This window comes from Dermacentor variabilis, chromosome 3 (assembly GCF_050947875.1).
Source record: "Dermacentor variabilis isolate Ectoservices chromosome 3, ASM5094787v1, whole genome shotgun sequence".
Classification (NCBI taxonomy): Eukaryota; Metazoa; Arthropoda; class Arachnida; order Ixodida; family Ixodidae; genus Dermacentor; species Dermacentor variabilis.
Genome location: NC_134570.1, coordinates 69,293,701 through 69,310,231, shown reverse-complemented (window position 1 = coordinate 69,310,231; position 16,531 = coordinate 69,293,701). Strand labels below are relative to the sequence as shown.

Below are 16,531 nucleotides of genomic sequence, written 5' to 3'. Positions count from 1 at the left end.
TTCGCAGGAGTTAACTTGTGTTTCGTTCCTCCACGCTATCGCAACCACGCTTGTAGAATCTAAAAAAGCAGTGAAAACAGCGGCCTGCGAGATGACTCAACGCGGCAAAGGTGCGCAAAGGCCAACGCTCGCGTGCAGAGAGGCGGGGGCGCCGACGGTCGCAGCGCTCACAAGAGACACGCGCGCTATGTGGACCGTTTTCTTTCGAACGTTTGCAGTGAGTATAGTAATTTGGCAACGAACACTACGCTCGAGTGGACAACACGCAGCAGCGTGCGCCCACATAACGTACGATAGCGATATCGCATCAACCTTGCACATTCTTTCGGTGCCTTCATCGTGGCGAATTCCTACGGACTAATGAAGCATAACCTTAAGCAACCAAGTGAAACAGCATTTATTCGTTTCTGCGTGAACAAAAGGCAAGTAGAAGTGATCAGTCGTGGGTATCCCAGAATCCTTCTTCCTCCAGCTACATTACTTTAATGACTGCCAGTCAATAATAATAATATTTGGGGTTTTACGTGCCAATGCCACTTTCTGATTATGAGGCACGCCGTAGTGGAGGACTCCGGAAATTTTGACCACCTGCGGTTCTTTAACGTGCACCTAAATCTAAGCACACGGGTGTTTTCGCATTTCGCCCCCATCGAAATGCGGCCGCCGTGGCCGGGATTCGATCCCGCGACCTCGTGCTCAGCAGCCCAACACCATAGCCACTGAGCAACCACGGCGGGTTACTGCCAGTCAATTAAGTCAGTCGAAATGGGCAGTCAAAAAAAAAAAAAAAAAAACATTGGAGAAGTCTGGTATGAGTAAGGGCTTCCTGGGATGCCAGAAAGAAAAAAAAAACAATTTGCAGGCCCACATGTACTGTTCTTTTCTTTTTCCCATTTAAAGTGACATATGTACAACGTAGAAACAAACGCCCACACAAAATAGCCACTTCATGCAGCAGTGGAGAAGCACAATCAACTTGTCTGTTGAGATGGCAGTCACTCCTAAGCAGGGAAACAACCATGTGCCTTTTATTTGCAAATAACTGCATTTCCACACTTGTGCTTGGGACACACACAACTGTGTTTTGATTTGGCAAATAAAATACCACAACGTAGTATCCATCAGCGAGAGCACAATATACATTCCATTACGAAGGACGAATGAGTTCACACATAAATTTACAAAACCAAGGCCCAAAGTTATTGCAGTCGGTAAAAAAAAGGTACAAAACAAAACGCTGCAACCTGTGTTTTCCACATAAACTGGAGCACACACTAGTAATGCAAAATATTCTGCCAGCCACTGATGTAATCACGCAGAAGTATGCTATGCTTTTCACAAGCTTCAAAAAACAAAGCTGAGTAGCATCATGTTATTTCGGTGTCAGAAAGATGTGACCAAACAGAGCCTGCAAACAGCATCATTAAAACAGCTCATTCAACTGGATGCCTTCAGCATTGTGTGCGTGCACGACAAATAAAAATAATAATAATAATAATAGACCTCTCATTGAAGGAGCAGATATGCATATACGTATTACATGTACAAATGGAGGTAAAATTAAAATGCGCTTCTTCAAGAGCAATGACTCCCCACAAGATAAAGACCTAAGTAATGGCTTATTCTTAACAGCAGCAGCACTGATATGTTCTTACATGGCCACAACAGGCCTCAAGATTACTGCCAGGCAAACCAAGGGCTGTATTTTGCAACAATTCTTCTCATTCCAGTCTTTCTGCTCTTTGTTGATAACTTACATGAGGCCACATATTTGTTACCACGAGCATCACCCACGTGATGCAACAGGTATTAAGAAATGAACAGAACCGAAGGAAAAAAATCCTTACATAATATAGCTCCAGGAATAATTTTTATTTGCCTTGTATTTTGTTATTTTTTTAACCTCGCTAGTACACTGGCAACAAGCACATCTACAAAGCGGCTTCAGTAGTAGTATTTTTGTTGTTTGTACGACAGTCAGTTTGAGAAAAACAAACAAAGAAGCTTTACAGTGTGCACTCGAAGAGCTGCCTCAATGGTTGAACAATTTCTTCCTTTTTCAGCATTTATGATGTGAGCAAGGAGATTAATTTTGGCTTAACTGTACACACAAGGAGCAGCTCTAGAGAGTTCCAGCACTCCACTTTTCAACATTAAATAGTGCAACTGAACAACATAAACTTATGCAAGAATTGTGCAACTCGGGTGCGACACACTGGCTTTGCACTGCTTGCCAAAATTCACACGCAGAATCCGTACAAGCAGCAACCAGATGCAATGCGATTCAAGTTAAAAAGTTGTACACGTTATACCTAGACTCCAGCATGAGACACCTGCAGTGTACTGCATTCTGCACTGCATAGTTTGCACAAAAGCATCACTCCTCTCATAGTACAACTGACTGGAAAGCCAGCAGGCTGATTTTTCATCCAAGATACTCTATGTATGCAAGAAAGCACGCAGTGTCAATGTGCCATGGAGCCAGGACCAATGAAAGCTACCTAGTACATTTCAGCCAGGGAAGCCATCAAGATTAGGCAGCGCTATATTGGCTGTGCCAATTGCAAGATAGTGTAAGTCAAGTTGGGGCAGAACGTCTGCAGACACTCTCTTCGCCCTTTTGAAAGATTAAATATACAAAGAAACTATGGCATAAAGGTCACATGACAATGTTCTAGCGAACAAACCATTTCTACCCTAATATCCTGAGTCATCACCCGTCCCCAAGATCCAGTGACCGATGTCCACTGTGACACTATTCTCAACCCCACCCCACTGCATAGGCTCCATGATTCTATGAGGTATTCACCCCAGAAGTCACACAAATAGCTACAAACATAGCCTACAGTTTTCTGGAGTGATGCAATATCCATGGTGCACTCTGCAGAGGAACTAGAACTTATATGCAAGTGTGCTGAAGCAGCCAGAGTGCGTCATGCAATGTCACTCCACATACGCACACATATAAAATGTGTGGAGGCGAAACATACAAATTGAGCCCCTGCAAAAAAAGCGCAGCGTCAATGTCAAGCAGAATCAAGAGATGTTTCAACACAGTAGAACTCAAGTCATTTCGTTCACATGACTGACGCCACCTGTGCATTCAATCACACCTAAGTGCGAAGAACCGCACAATCTTATTTCAGTGACAAAATTTCCTGTGTGTGCCATCTGTGTTTGTGGCACAAAAGGTTACCAAAGAAAACAAAGAGAACAACAGAAATATCTGTCCGTTTTTTTTTTCTTTCTTTTTCTAACCTTTTGTGCCACAAACATCGACAGCTAAGCACCAAGTGGTCCAACATTTGTAGTTTGCGAAACCACATTCTCTCTATATATCAAGCCAACCCACTCCTGCCACCACTCATTCCTACCCTATACTTGAATACAGTAAATAGATTACGCCTGTCCGTTCTAAAGTGAAAGATAAAAGTGACAGCCTAAGTCTTTCACAATTTCTCTAAAGCATCAGCACAGGAAGCAAATGCGACGGCTAATACTAAAGCTCATACACACGCTCGCACTTTTGCTTCAGCCCAGCAAGGAGTGGTGTAGAGAATCCAGACAGGAGATGGTCATATTAGAACTGTGCGAAGTAAGCAATTTTACATACACAGACCATAGTAGGCGCAGCGGCTCCCTGGAGGAGAAAACAATCCTCACTTGTAGGCGTATTACATCACCATGGGCACAACATCAAAAACTGTTTGCTCATGGGGGACACTAAGTTTTCCATGAAAACTACTTTGCAGAGCACAATGCCAAACCCTTTGCAACATCTTGCCAACTGAAGAAACAGGTCTGAAAAGTTTTACTGGCATGGTTTATTGTATAGCCCACATACTTGGTTCAGTAAATATTTCGCTTGGTGCTAACTTGTCTACTGTATGACAGTTTTACTGAAGCAAGATGTCTAGTGTAGATTTAGGACGTAAACATGGCCTCATGGCAAATACAGTACATAAAAGGACAATTCGTCTGCCACAAATCACATCCTAAAAATGATAGTAATGTGCAAGAAAGGTCATGACTAGTGGTCCATGAATTCAAACTTTTCGAATAGAGAATGAAACAGTGCCTTATCGAATTTGGTCTTCAAACTGAATTGTTACTATTTATAAAGACAATTTTTGTTTCATAGTTTTGCATAATCAAACAAAGTTGGAACAAAAGTACAATAAATTAAATCCCTGCGGGAATAGTATAGGCAGCATAAAACATGTGAACTATGCGTAGTGGAACAGGTGACAATGCTCAGGGAGCCAGACCTTACCAAGTTTATTATAATAATTCGCACTTGGTCAAGAGCTCTGTGCATGCAAATAAACTGCTTATTTTTTTCCTATTTTCTACATTTGCGCTTGTAGTAAACAATGCTTTGTAATGCGTAATGTAGTGACATAAACTTGCTGACGTTATAAATGCTAGGATCTGAACACTGTTTTATATTAATTAGCATCTGGCACTATTAGATTCGTATTCGGTTCTGTCTCAAACATTAGTGGTATTCACACACCCCTACACTCATGATCAACTAACAGCAAAGAAAGTAAGGAGTGTGAAAGAAATATCACACTGTCAACATAACCACAGTACCAATCAAGAGACAGAATCTTCACAAGGCAACATGCCACAATGGCAACAATATGCTCTGCAGGCAGCAAACTTGGGGGGTTTTCAATGTCCCCATTGCTTGTCAGCTATTCCTGCTCGTTGATAAAAATTCCTTGGCGTAATATAGCACGCGGCCAAGCCTATCCTGGAGCAGGCACTCTTGAAGTTAGAAAAAAAAAGATAACTCTCTAAGGCTCACATGAAAGGCATGGGCATTGGATAGTGTGTGGTGGGGTAAGGAGGCATAGGACCAGCAGACGGAAGGGGGTAACCAGGCGCGGGTGGTGCGGGCCGGCTAGGCATGCTGCCCCCCATGGGCCTCGGAAGGCGGCATGTCAGTAGCTCGGTCATTTTCTCTGCCTTGACGCGACGCAAGTGTGCAAGCTTGCGTGCTTCCACAAACTCTTCCACGAAAGACTCTACCGTCTTCTCGCCATCCAGGAAGCTTGAGGCTATCTTCTGCAATGCCATAAACAAAAAAAAACATCAAAATTGTTGAGCTAGTTGGTTTGTTATGGCTCACAAACAGCACCAGAGACCACAAGGGAAAAATGTGGGAACATCGAGATGATTGGAAGACGATGGACGGATGTGCCTCATTATCTCGATGCCTCCTTATTAGTCTGTGTTCTCTGCCGCCACTTGTAAGCGACAAAATGTGTGCAGAGCTGAGTGCTCGCCCAGCCAATCAGCATAAGTGCTTGGGAGTTAGCAATCCCACTTGAAGCCTCAGTCAAGGATTGAATGGAGGCTTGACTGGAGCTTAAATAGTGAATTCCAATGGCAGATTCGGAGTAGCCAACTGACTCAGCGAGCGAGCACTCCTTCCTGGTGTAAAGAACCACTCTCTATTCCGCGACTGGAACACAACCCACACCGCTGGAGCATAGCGTGAGAGTGGAAGTGCTCTACCGGATCAAGATTTACCCAGGACATCCTGTGTGTGATCATCAACTTCCAGTGTTTGCTGCCAGTAGAGGCAAAACAACCTGTCAAATGCCCGCTTGGAAGCGGTCGGTGGCTTCAGCGTCGCTGTCTGTGTCCTATTTGTTGCACGCACCAGAACTTATGATAACCGAGTCACTATCGAGCAGCAAAGGCAATGCTGCATGCCCTGACAAGTCGTCCATGGCGTCTGTCATTACCACGGAAGCCAGAACTACCATGCAGCAATACGCCACGCGGAGTTCCAGTTCACTTGTCCGGTGTTTGCGGGAGCAGCTTTGACTGCTCCACCGAGTCGTCACAGCTCAAAATCTGCACTCAGTCACTCATTGGAATATGGGAATCGCACACCCAACTCTGTCATTGATAAACCTTTACCCTAGGAAGAGCAGAAAAAGCTGCACCACGACCACCATTCATCATTATTTAGAAACCAGACTACAACTTCTGGCACGACTGCCAGAGGTGGAAAAACACTCAAGTTCACTGCTCATTTCCTCCTGCAGTTTAAGCCACAGTACACATATTCGCATCCTGCACGTATCACAATAACTTATTTTTGTATGCAGGTTCCTGCACATGGTGTATAAATCACACTGCAGCGGGCTGTAACCAGGCTCAATAGCTTATTAACTATGGTGCACTGGCAAATTGTGTGCAGCGATTCTTTGACAGCTCATGAACGCTAAGAAAACAAATTTCATCGGAATTATTGTGTCTGTACCCATTAGTTATTGTTATCACTTCGTGGCACTTTTACTACAGGGCCAGATTCCCAGATGCTTTCAAGAAGTGAAGAGCCAATAATTGTATTAATCTTTTATCACATGCATGAACAACCAATGGCCAAGAACTAGCACCATTACTAATAAACTGTCTTACCTCTGACTCTTCCTCTGCCTCAGCTGCTGAGGTTTGTAGTAGTGCTAACGTTGTCTCAAGGGATGACTGGCCTCCCAGTGAGTCTGAAAGGAAGACAAAGCATTCATCCCAAAAGTAAATTCACTGTTGTGAGGAGGTATGAAGTGATGTTGTAATCCTGTGTCTATTTGTTACAAAAACACTGAATTCACATTTTATTTTATGTTATGTTTCTTTTTTTGCGCTCAATGCTGCCAAGACAAAGAACTATTTATGTATAGTTGTAGCTCCTGGTACTGCACTTCTGACCATGAGGCACTGGGATTCATAATCCAACAGTGGAGCTTAACGGATGGGGTATGGGAGATAACATTTTATATAAATAAGCGCTCAACAGGCATGGCAGAAATAGTTGTGGTTGTGCTAAGAACTAGCTGGATAAAAGGACATGGCTTGCATTGGTGCTCATTTGATGATTTGTGCTCATTGGTGCCCATTTGATTTGATGATTATTGCAGGTTTCATACAAGGGGGATGAAATGCTGATTTCTCCATGGACTGAGAGAACGTTGCTACAGAGTGTACATGCATTACTGTTCCAAAAAGGAAGCAGGCATGCAACCATAAGCGGTTCGAAAAACTGCTTTCTTGTTACCCTGGTCCCAACAAGATGTTGCACCTACTTTTCGGCTTGGCCTACAAGATTGCTCCAGCCGGCGATAGTTGCTCCCTGCGTCCCAACACAAGCACCAATGTTGTTCACATCACCGGACTCAAACCCTATGCCAGCCATACGAGCTCCACTGTAAGCTTGCACTGGGACAGATCTACACTGCCAGGAGGGTGGTGATGATGCATGGGTAGACAACCACAAAACTGTTATCACTGGCTAAGCTCCCTTGATATCTAACCTGGCAAGTGGTACTGTAAGTACACCCCTGCTTACGACTGTACTCCTGCTTTTTCCTCACAGCAATATTGACTTAAAGGGTCCCTGAAACAATTTTAGCCGTACCTAAGAGTACCGCGCAAAGACTACTTCTCGTAGAATGTGTGAATTTTATATACCACGAGAGCTTTATATGAGCATGCTGTACTAAAAGACCTACAAATGTCTAAACATTATCCTCCTCTCAAGCCATGGCATTACCCCTCAACATGTATTCCATGTGATCTAGGCTGTTCCGCCTCCTCGGGCATTACATTGTGGTGCGACACAAGTGTTGTCTACTTCTGGTTGATTTGAACTGATTGTGTTCCCACATCTCTTTCTGATGCAGTTTTTCTTGTCACTGTAGTGATGGAGGCTTCAAAATGAAGTTCATGCGCAGTGCTTATGTCATTTACAGCATGCGTTGTCGTTGCAGTTTACATCCTGCATACACCTGCAGCACCTATGTTCATGCGAGGTAACCTCCCCATGTCCCATGGGCGAGCATCACCAAAGCGCTATTGTAATCTTTCGTCGAATTCTTTCTCATCCCACCTCTTCCTCCTAGCAGCCTCACAATCAGCTTTTTGGAAGGAACTCTTTATTTCCATCCTTCTCTTGCATGCAAATACACATGCAAATCGCACGTTTACGGACAACCGCTGCAGCAGATGATCCGCATTCTCATGTGTAAATGAGCCATTGGTTTGAAAAAAATGTCTACATTCACTGCATTAGGGTTTTTATTCTTACAGGTCTGCAAATTACTACGTATGCATATACTATTAAAGAGAAGCTTAGTACAGCGACATGCTTTAAGTATTCCCAACTATGTCACGTAGGAAGCTAAATGGACCGCCCGCCTGAATAAGCTCACTGGCCCATTCTATGTACATGGGCAGAGGTGGGTGAAAACACAGGGAACGGCACTGATATGATCTGTGGTGATGCAGATGTTTAAACCCTAATATTTACACAGTCTCTGCAGAACATTTAAATTTGGCTCTTGATGATCGCAGGTGCCTCTCCTACTGACTCACTGCACTTCTACACAACCATCAAACAGTTTCAGGTTGCTTTAACATGAATAACTGAAAGTGCATAAACAAAGCAAAATATAGCAAAAAATCCGAGAGTCTAATCTTGCCCTGCACTTGAGTAGGCAAGCGATAATTTTACATGCAGCAAACGCAAGCTTTGTTGTGCCAGCCAGCACTGCTACTGTCACACAATGCTTGAACAATGAAGAATGTACAGTACACGAAGGACTAAGACAAGCAAGTTTCAAGTGAATGCTGACCTAAGTTTGAAACAAATGAACAGACTGACCTAATGCTTTCTTGTTCTGCTCCACTTCAGCCATTAGCTCCTGCGCCTGCTCGTACAGCTCCTTCAGCTGCTGCCGCGACTGCCTGAGCTTGGGCTCCCGGGACAGGTTGAAGTCAGCCAAACTCTTGTTGCTGGCCAGCAGCATCTCACGTTCATTCTCAGCGTTCTTCACCTGTTGCAACCGCACAGCAGTACAATGACAACACTGTAAAGCTGTATTCACATGACAGACATAATTGCAGAAAAGCCAGTCACACGATATACAATGTACATCAAATCACTTGCAGCCATGATGTGCTTTCCAGCCAGCATTCACACTACTGAGGAGAAAAGCAGACGACAAAACATACAAACTAACCCTACTGTCCCTTGAATGCATGGGAGAGAGCTCGATGAAAGCCATTGTGTTCAAATGCTGATCTGAGCTTCACAAAATGTCCCCACTGGCATTAGAAGCCTCTGATTTGTATTAGTGCAGCAGTCAATAGTTTTAGCTATAACCTGCATATATCAGCTTGACATAAAAAGAAAAGGTGGGCTGAATAATCACACAGAGGCAAAAAAACTAAAGAGAAAAATAGAAACACAGTTACTGAATGATAAACAGCTTGCTCAGAAAGTAGTATGATCAAAGAACAAAATTTTACTCAGTTGACGAGCTTCTGAGTGGTTTAAAGTGCATCTATTTGAAAGTCGCAGCTGCAATAGCGCACACTGATACTATATCATACGTCGCTTCACAGCACGAATACATGAAAGTTTGTCTTTTATGTCATGGTCTTCTGGTTCACACTAATCAACAATGATTCGGTGACATGACACCCGAATCAGAACACGCTGTGCTGTGCTTTTTGACTTCAAAACATCGAGACGCGGTTGCAAGGGTCCTCTAGCTGTGCAAACACAAACCGCAACCAACGTATTAGAGGTATTAAATTCACAGACGGCGAGGCATGGAAAGTACACACGAATATAAGCTCCGATTACAAGTACGAACATGCGAACGGGCAATACGCACCTGTTGGAGATCCTTGACCATACTGTCCACTCGGTCATCGTCGTTTAGGAGCTTTTGTAGCTCCTCGGTGTTGAGGTGCTGGAATAATCCCAGAGCAGCCGTATAGTCCGGGTTCACGTCGCTCACGTAGTAAGGCATCTCGACCAACCTGCGAGCAGGAGCAGGTGGTGGAGGTCGCTTCGGACGAGGCATATTGCGCCGCTAGTTGCAGTGAATGACGGCCCGTCCGTCATTCGACTGCCCGATACAGAACGCTCCTCGGGAGGATACGCCACGGCACGGGAGGTGCGGTTATCGCATCGCTTGCTCCACTGTGACGCGCACACTGGAGCTTCTATGGCAACAGCCAATCGGAAAAGCTCGGCTAACTTTATGCGTGACGCTAAGAGAAATTACAGGAAGATGACGAAGCTTGCGGGCGTGCCTAGGGGGCCGATGCAGCCTCCCGGCGTCAGACGAACTTTGGTTGCGCTGACGAACGGGCATTTCAAGGTATTGCAGCAGCTTCGTTTGTAATAAAGGAAACGACGAATTACCTACCTGTGGTCTCGGACGTCTTCGCGTACTAGCTCGTTCGTAACATGTGCTTCAAATTACAGATCCATGAGGCAGGAGAACGTAAACAATACGAGCATATATGAGTTGGGAAAGAGCTCTTCCTAAGCGGAAGCAGCGAGCGAGCAAATTCGAGCAATGGCAAGCGACAACAAATGGCCGCAGTGTTGCTAGATCATATAAACCGTGCCACCAGAGAACACCTAAGCGAAACTCGGGGCATTGTGGTCCTCGTTCGTATATGTTTAAAAACGCAATCGTGTTCATTCTCCCTCTCGTTAAGCATAAACGTTTTGTGGACGGACGAGCGAGTTATCTTCGAGCATAGAGTGGGCATTTGGTGCAAGCGCAAAAAAAGTAATACAGAAAGAACGCCGTCGAAACAGCAAAAGCTAGCTGGTCTACTACGAAACAAAATCCTACAGAAAATATTCTCTTCATTCGAATGAGGCTTGCGTATCCAAATATTTGTCGCCACTTGTATTGAACCTTGCTTGTCACCATTATGCTCCTTTGCTACAATAAAGTCACATTATTCGAATAGCCGCTTCATTCAAATTTCATCATGGTCTATAGGCCATGGAGATTCTATAAAATGTAGTGTTGGCGGACTCTATCTATAGTGCAAAGAAAAAAGCTGCGGAATTTCGCATTTCCACTGAAAAAGGTCCATGGCGAGATTTCTCCGAGTTCTGTTAGTTTACTTTCATAGCAAACAGTGCTAGGAAACATGCTTCCATGATATGCCTGTATCTCACCTTACTGCCATGTCATGTGGCAACCCCGAATTAGGATAAAGAACTTCAGACCTTGTTTGTGCGTGTATAGAATATTCAATCCGAGGGTCAAAGCACAATGGGAAAGGGCAAGAACATTTAAAGAAATAGGAGTGTCAATTAAATGTCAACAGGAAAGGTTGAACACCAAATATTTTTGTAGGCCTCTTTTGCTATGCCACAGCATACCTTTCCCATCCTTGGGGTTGTTAAACATCCCATGTTTACACCACAAGAGGCGAACACGCAGAACCAGTAAGCATACCTGTACGAGTCAAGACACTGAAAAAATTCCAGCAGCAGCGATCTCATGATGGTTGTCGACGTTAATGCAATAGCATTGAAGTAATGCAGCGAAACAATGTATTGCCAATGTGGAGATGTGTCATGTATGCAGCCGTGCTCCTCCCATGCTCTGGACATGATGCAGCATCTAGGGGCTGTTGCGAAGCTTTGGCGCACATGTGAATATATATTCAAACCAGATTGTCTGAATATCTATGGCATGTGCTTGATTATGCCCAGTACAGGGGAAATTTAAATGATTTTTTTTGTTGTTTATGAAAAGTGGCACATGCCCAGTGATCCAAGTTGCCATCAGTTTCATTGAAGAACAGCTCGTACCTAGTGAGCCAAGTTGGCAAGAAAGATATTCATTGAAGAGCGACACATAATCAGTGGCATATACCCAGGTACCCAAGTTGGTGTCACACAGTTTCTTTGAAGAGAGGCACACATCCGGTGTTGCATACTGAGTGATCCAAGTAGTTTCAATGGTTGGCATCGAACCCTCTTCCCTCAGCACAGCAGCCGAATATTCTACCCACTAGGCCATGGACTACCCAGTGAACTAAGTAGCCGGGAAGGTTAGAGGCCCAGGCAGACAAGCAGGCAGATAAATAGACACCGAATATTGTGTGAAGCATTCCAAAAATGCTAATAGCAATACAAGAAGTACTGGTAACTTACAGAAGCAATTGCCACATTTAGTCATGCTACCAGACAAAGCCACCTGGTCACTTTTACCTGTCCAAATTGCTTATTTGGCAACTTGAGTGCATTTCCGGTAGACCTCTGCCAAACCAAGGTGCCACAACAGCTAGTGCAGGCTGTTACTTTCCACTTACATGTCGCCAACCAGATTCAGCAGATGCATGAAGTTATCCTAGTCACAAGTTTCTAAAATAAATGGGCTGCCCAGCCGCAGGTCAATGCCACTTCCAATTAAAGTGACTTGCAGAAACAACAGCATGCGACTTTTCCTCCTCATGTCTCCGTGTTCTAGGTACACTACCATGCTTTTCGTTTCAAAGCACGAAGAATGCCTTAAAGGCACTTTTAGACCATTTCACCTTTACTGAAATACCACTTACAATGAAGTTTGGCAGTCATCACAGTAGGTAAATAATTTACTCCTGTATTAGCAGGATTTTTGCACTTGCACCTTGGCTTACCGTGCATGGCTAAAATGTTATCCGCAAATGCAAGTGGGAAAAATGCCAAGGAAGAAAAGAAAGAAAAGCTCGATCGGTCTTCAGAAAACAGGGCAGGTTTTAAAACAGTTGTTTATTCACAATAGAAATGACCACTGTGGCACAATAATTAGAACTCAGCTTCAGAGGTAGCCATTCTCTAAAGCTTGAAATAAATGTCGTGAACAAGATGGGCACAGGCAAAAAAACGTGTACATGTTTGTATAAAGCCTTGTGTAAAACCTACTGAAGGCATGTTTTACCCCTGAAACGATGTTAGGAAAGAAATTTACACTGTGGCATTACAGGTGGTCATAGCCCACCGGTAATGTGATCAGCTCATGAAGGGCAGTGTAGGCATTGGTTTTTGAAAGCGTGCTATAGGGCAAGTATGCAAATAAATGGAGAAATAAAGGCAAATTTTACATCGCCGCTTCCATTACTGACCAAACAACGATGTTATTTTCAAATCTGGAGCTCTCTTTTAGCCTCTCCTTAAAAAAAAGAAAAGAATTCTTCCATGCAACTGTTCATGAGAGGCAAAACTAAATCTTTCCAACTAATGTACACCTCCACCTTCTATACTTGTACCTCAAATATGAAGCATTACACCTCGAGTTTCAGGGCAAGAATGCTAATGGCGGCATTAAGGGCTAGCTGCCAAATGGCGAAAAAGCACAGCATGCAATGGCACGCCACTCGAGTGCATAATACATAGACATACACTGAAGAGGAAGAACCAAAGCATGCACATGCATCCAATATATCAGGAAAGTGAGTGCCTCATATTTGATAGTGAAATATCATTCCACATGCCTACTTCCAGACAAGCATTAACAAATGCAAACACGTGTAGTCACACCTTGTTATAACCAAGTCATATCCGACACAAAAATATCTTCGTTATAGTATCTGATATTCATTATAAGCATACAGTATATTTGTTAAATGTTCATATTGGCAAGAAAGATTCTAGGTTTGCTTCGTTATGTCCGATAATATGTCATATTTGAGTTCATTACACGAGGTTTAACTGTATGTGCTGTAATTGCTGGCCCACAAAGCACAAATTTGGTGACCACAAATGTAGGACCCAACAAGAAACAAATTAAGCATAATTGTACAAGTTTTCTTTAATGCTTACAAAATCAACAAATGTCTCTTTGATTGAATAAAAACACTGCAAATGTTCACAATTAGCTGCAATAATTGTGGGAGGACACTGGGTTGTCCGTCTACCCAATCAGCGAATCTGTTTTGAAGGTGTGTTTCAAGAGACCTTTTGCTGATATTCAATGCCAGGTCTCTTTTTGCCTACATAGTACTACAAAGTCACATAAGCTGCGACAGTGAAAACATAATTAGCACTAGCACCTGTGCATACTTATGAAGAGCACAGAGCAAGATCCAGATCTCACACTAAAATAAGGAGTCATGGCAATACAACCACGCCTGGCTAGCCCTGCTGTAACACACCTTGTTGCAACATGGCATTACGGTTATAACATACATTTTTCAGACGTCTGATGCAGCTATTGAACTTTAACATGCCGCAGTCGTAATGCAGTGTAGCGAGATTGCTTTAATAGTTTCATAACATGGCATTACTGCTTTTTGATCATCTGTGGTAGGCTTGGCCATTTCTGCTTGGTAGGGCCCTTCTTCAAAACATCGTTGTTGCTTTTAGATACCTATGCTGTTCTCTGCTGCTTTTGTACGTTATAAGTGGCATTCTTTCACTCACCTATATTTGATATGCTTACCCGTCAGAAACATGACTAATATCTTGCAGCAATTTGTGTTGGTCACTTCTTTTGTTAGCTTAATGAGTCATTTGTATTTGTGTGTGCTTCTGGGGCACCACCACTACCACGAAAAACTTGTGCGCAAGGTTTCTGCATTAGGCACATGAAAAATCGTAATCATGAACACCCCTCAACTGTATCAAATGTTAGAGAAAAGAGGGGGGAGGGGGTTGAGGGGGGGCATTATAACAAACTGGCTCATTAGTGAACAGGTCTGAACAGGCTGGCAGTCTTCAAAGTGGCCCTGCAAGTCTGAATAAACAGCATATATTAGTTATGTGCACTACTGTCTGCTGAGGCCCAGAGCACTATCAATGGTGAAGCCCAGAGCCATAGCAAAGGTCATGAAGAGCTTACTGAAGGAGGCCATCTGAGCATTAAACTGATTTCAGCGTCATCACACGATGTGAATATATATACAGTGCTACCGAGATGAGATCTCTATTAGTAGAGCCTATTCAAACATCATCATTTGCAAAAATCTAGTTTTCCTGATCATTCGTCATGTGTGGTGTACAAATTAATGCTGTTTAGTGCAGTATTTGCATGCATATTGTTTCACTGTGCCTGTTGGCCCTGTCAATGGAGAGGATGGTGTACTAACAAGCATAAAGGAGACGATTAGTGCTTGACGAATATTCTGCAGATGACACGGAGAGGGACAGCAGGAGGGAATGGATACGACACCTTGCTGATAACCACGTGAATAACGGTGCATTTGATTGCTGGCAAGTGAGCTTGAATTCACTCTTAAGAAACTGACTGGCAATTGAATGATTAGACATTAAGTGTATTATTCTTTCTGTTTGTTTTGTACATTGATTACACTGGCATGTTTTGACATTCAACTGCCGTTCCATTCTGTTGTTCCCTTCCACACAATCTGCCGAGTCCCTCGTGCATGAGCAAAGGAGGAGCTCAGAAGCCAGCCATTCTTTCGATAACTGAACTCACTGTGTTTTAGACATACTTTTTTGGAATGTGACAGCTTTAAAGTAAAACTCAACTTCTTTGCAGTTTCAACATGAACCTTGGGATTGCAAGATGCGCTGCACAGGTTACACATGTTGAGTGTTAGGCTGCGAGAAAATACAGTTTTTTGCGGCTTCCCACGATGAGCACTTCTGTGAGCAGCTGAATATTACTTTTTGAATGATCTGGAATTTGCCTCAAATGTAACATAATCTAGCAACAACAGAATTTTAGCCATTTTTTGACCTGAACGCTCTGTCATTCGCAATAGTAAGCCAGCATTCCCATCGTTCATGGCAGGAGCAGCACAACTGCTTCCAGTGTGGAAGCCTAAAGGAGTTCTCCCACCTAGTCCGAACAATAGAAGATGCAAGACTCCGTTCAGGCAGGCCATGAAAATAAGATGTTGACTGCAGGTACACCAACTTGGAGCACGAAGCACAATGAGAGGAAACGTGAGACAACCACACTCGGTGTGTGCACAATCGCCAAGTTTCTTGTTTCAGGACAGCCTGCCCGCAAGTCAACAATGCATCACAACTAGCCGCGACATGACAACTAACTGCCAACAACTGGCTGGCAGCATCACAACTGGCTGCCGCGAAAGCACAAACTTCTGGTAGCACAATTTTCAAGCCAACAATATGATCACTTTCGAAGAGCGGCATGTCTAGTGAACACAGCAGTGACTTTGACAACCCTTGCTGTGCACACAAAAAGGAGAGCTGCTGAGGTAGTAGTAGTCGAAATGTTAGGAAGAGCAAGGCTCCATGCAATCTTATCACAGAGCATTTCGCATGATAGCTTTGCAATGGTGACAAAAGCTGTGAACACATGGCAGTCGATCCACACAACAAAAGCACTAAATGATGCAACCAGATATCAAAAACAATATGGCCATCTAATCGTAATCAACAAGGGTTGGGTCAGGCTCGTCGCCTTCTTCCTCTGCTTCTTCTTCAGGAGTTTCCTCGTCGCCCTGCAACGTCGCCTGTTTCCCAGCTTTGCCTGCGCCTTTCTTGGCCTTCTTTTTGACGAAGTCGCCGGTGGCATAAGGCATCATAAAGGCCTCCTTATTCAGGGAACGTGTCAGTGCAGCTTTTACCTGCAACCAACAACGTCAAATTAAGAAAATGGGACAGAAAGGTAAGGAAGAAAATTATTAAGGGCCACCAAAGCAGTACTTTGGCAGCAGAAGTATCTGTTCTAAAAATAGAGACAGATTACGGTGTTTAACGTCTGAGAGTAACCCA

The 16,531-nt window shown here is 43.7% G+C and overlaps 2 protein-coding genes across 3 annotated transcripts in view; both read right to left on the bottom strand.

Annotated features, from left to right (window-relative positions):
• Positions 1-1,006: 1,006 nt before the first annotated feature.
• LOC142575843 (vacuolar protein sorting-associated protein 37B-like) lies at positions 1,007-10,426 on the bottom strand. 2 transcript variants are annotated; one of them, XM_075685544.1, is made up of 5 exons: positions 10,239-10,426; positions 9,699-9,846; positions 8,681-8,852; positions 6,442-6,524; positions 1,007-5,073 (listed from the first exon to the last, which is right to left on the bottom strand). In XM_075685544.1, the coding sequence occupies exons 2-5, from the start codon at positions 9,834-9,836 to the stop codon at positions 4,810-4,812; spliced, it is 657 nt and encodes a 218-aa protein (XP_075541659.1). In that variant the 5' UTR covers positions 9,837-9,846; positions 10,239-10,426; the 3' UTR covers positions 1,007-4,809. The 2 variants fall into 2 exon arrangements, with proteins under 2 accessions (XP_075541659.1, XP_075541658.1); XM_075685543.1 differs by lacking the exon at positions 10,239-10,426 and having other exon boundaries at positions 9,699-10,104.
• A 2,150-nt stretch (positions 10,427-12,576) lies between these two features.
• Positions 12,577-16,531, bottom strand: part of LOC142575841 (replication factor C subunit 1-like) — a 58,440-nt gene continuing 54,485 nt past the window's right edge. The window contains exon 23 of the mRNA XM_075685539.1: positions 12,577-16,383. Within this exon, the coding sequence (XP_075541654.1) occupies positions 16,180-16,383 (204 nt within the window). The 3' untranslated portion in view covers positions 12,577-16,179. The remainder of the gene's footprint in view (positions 16,384-16,531) is intronic.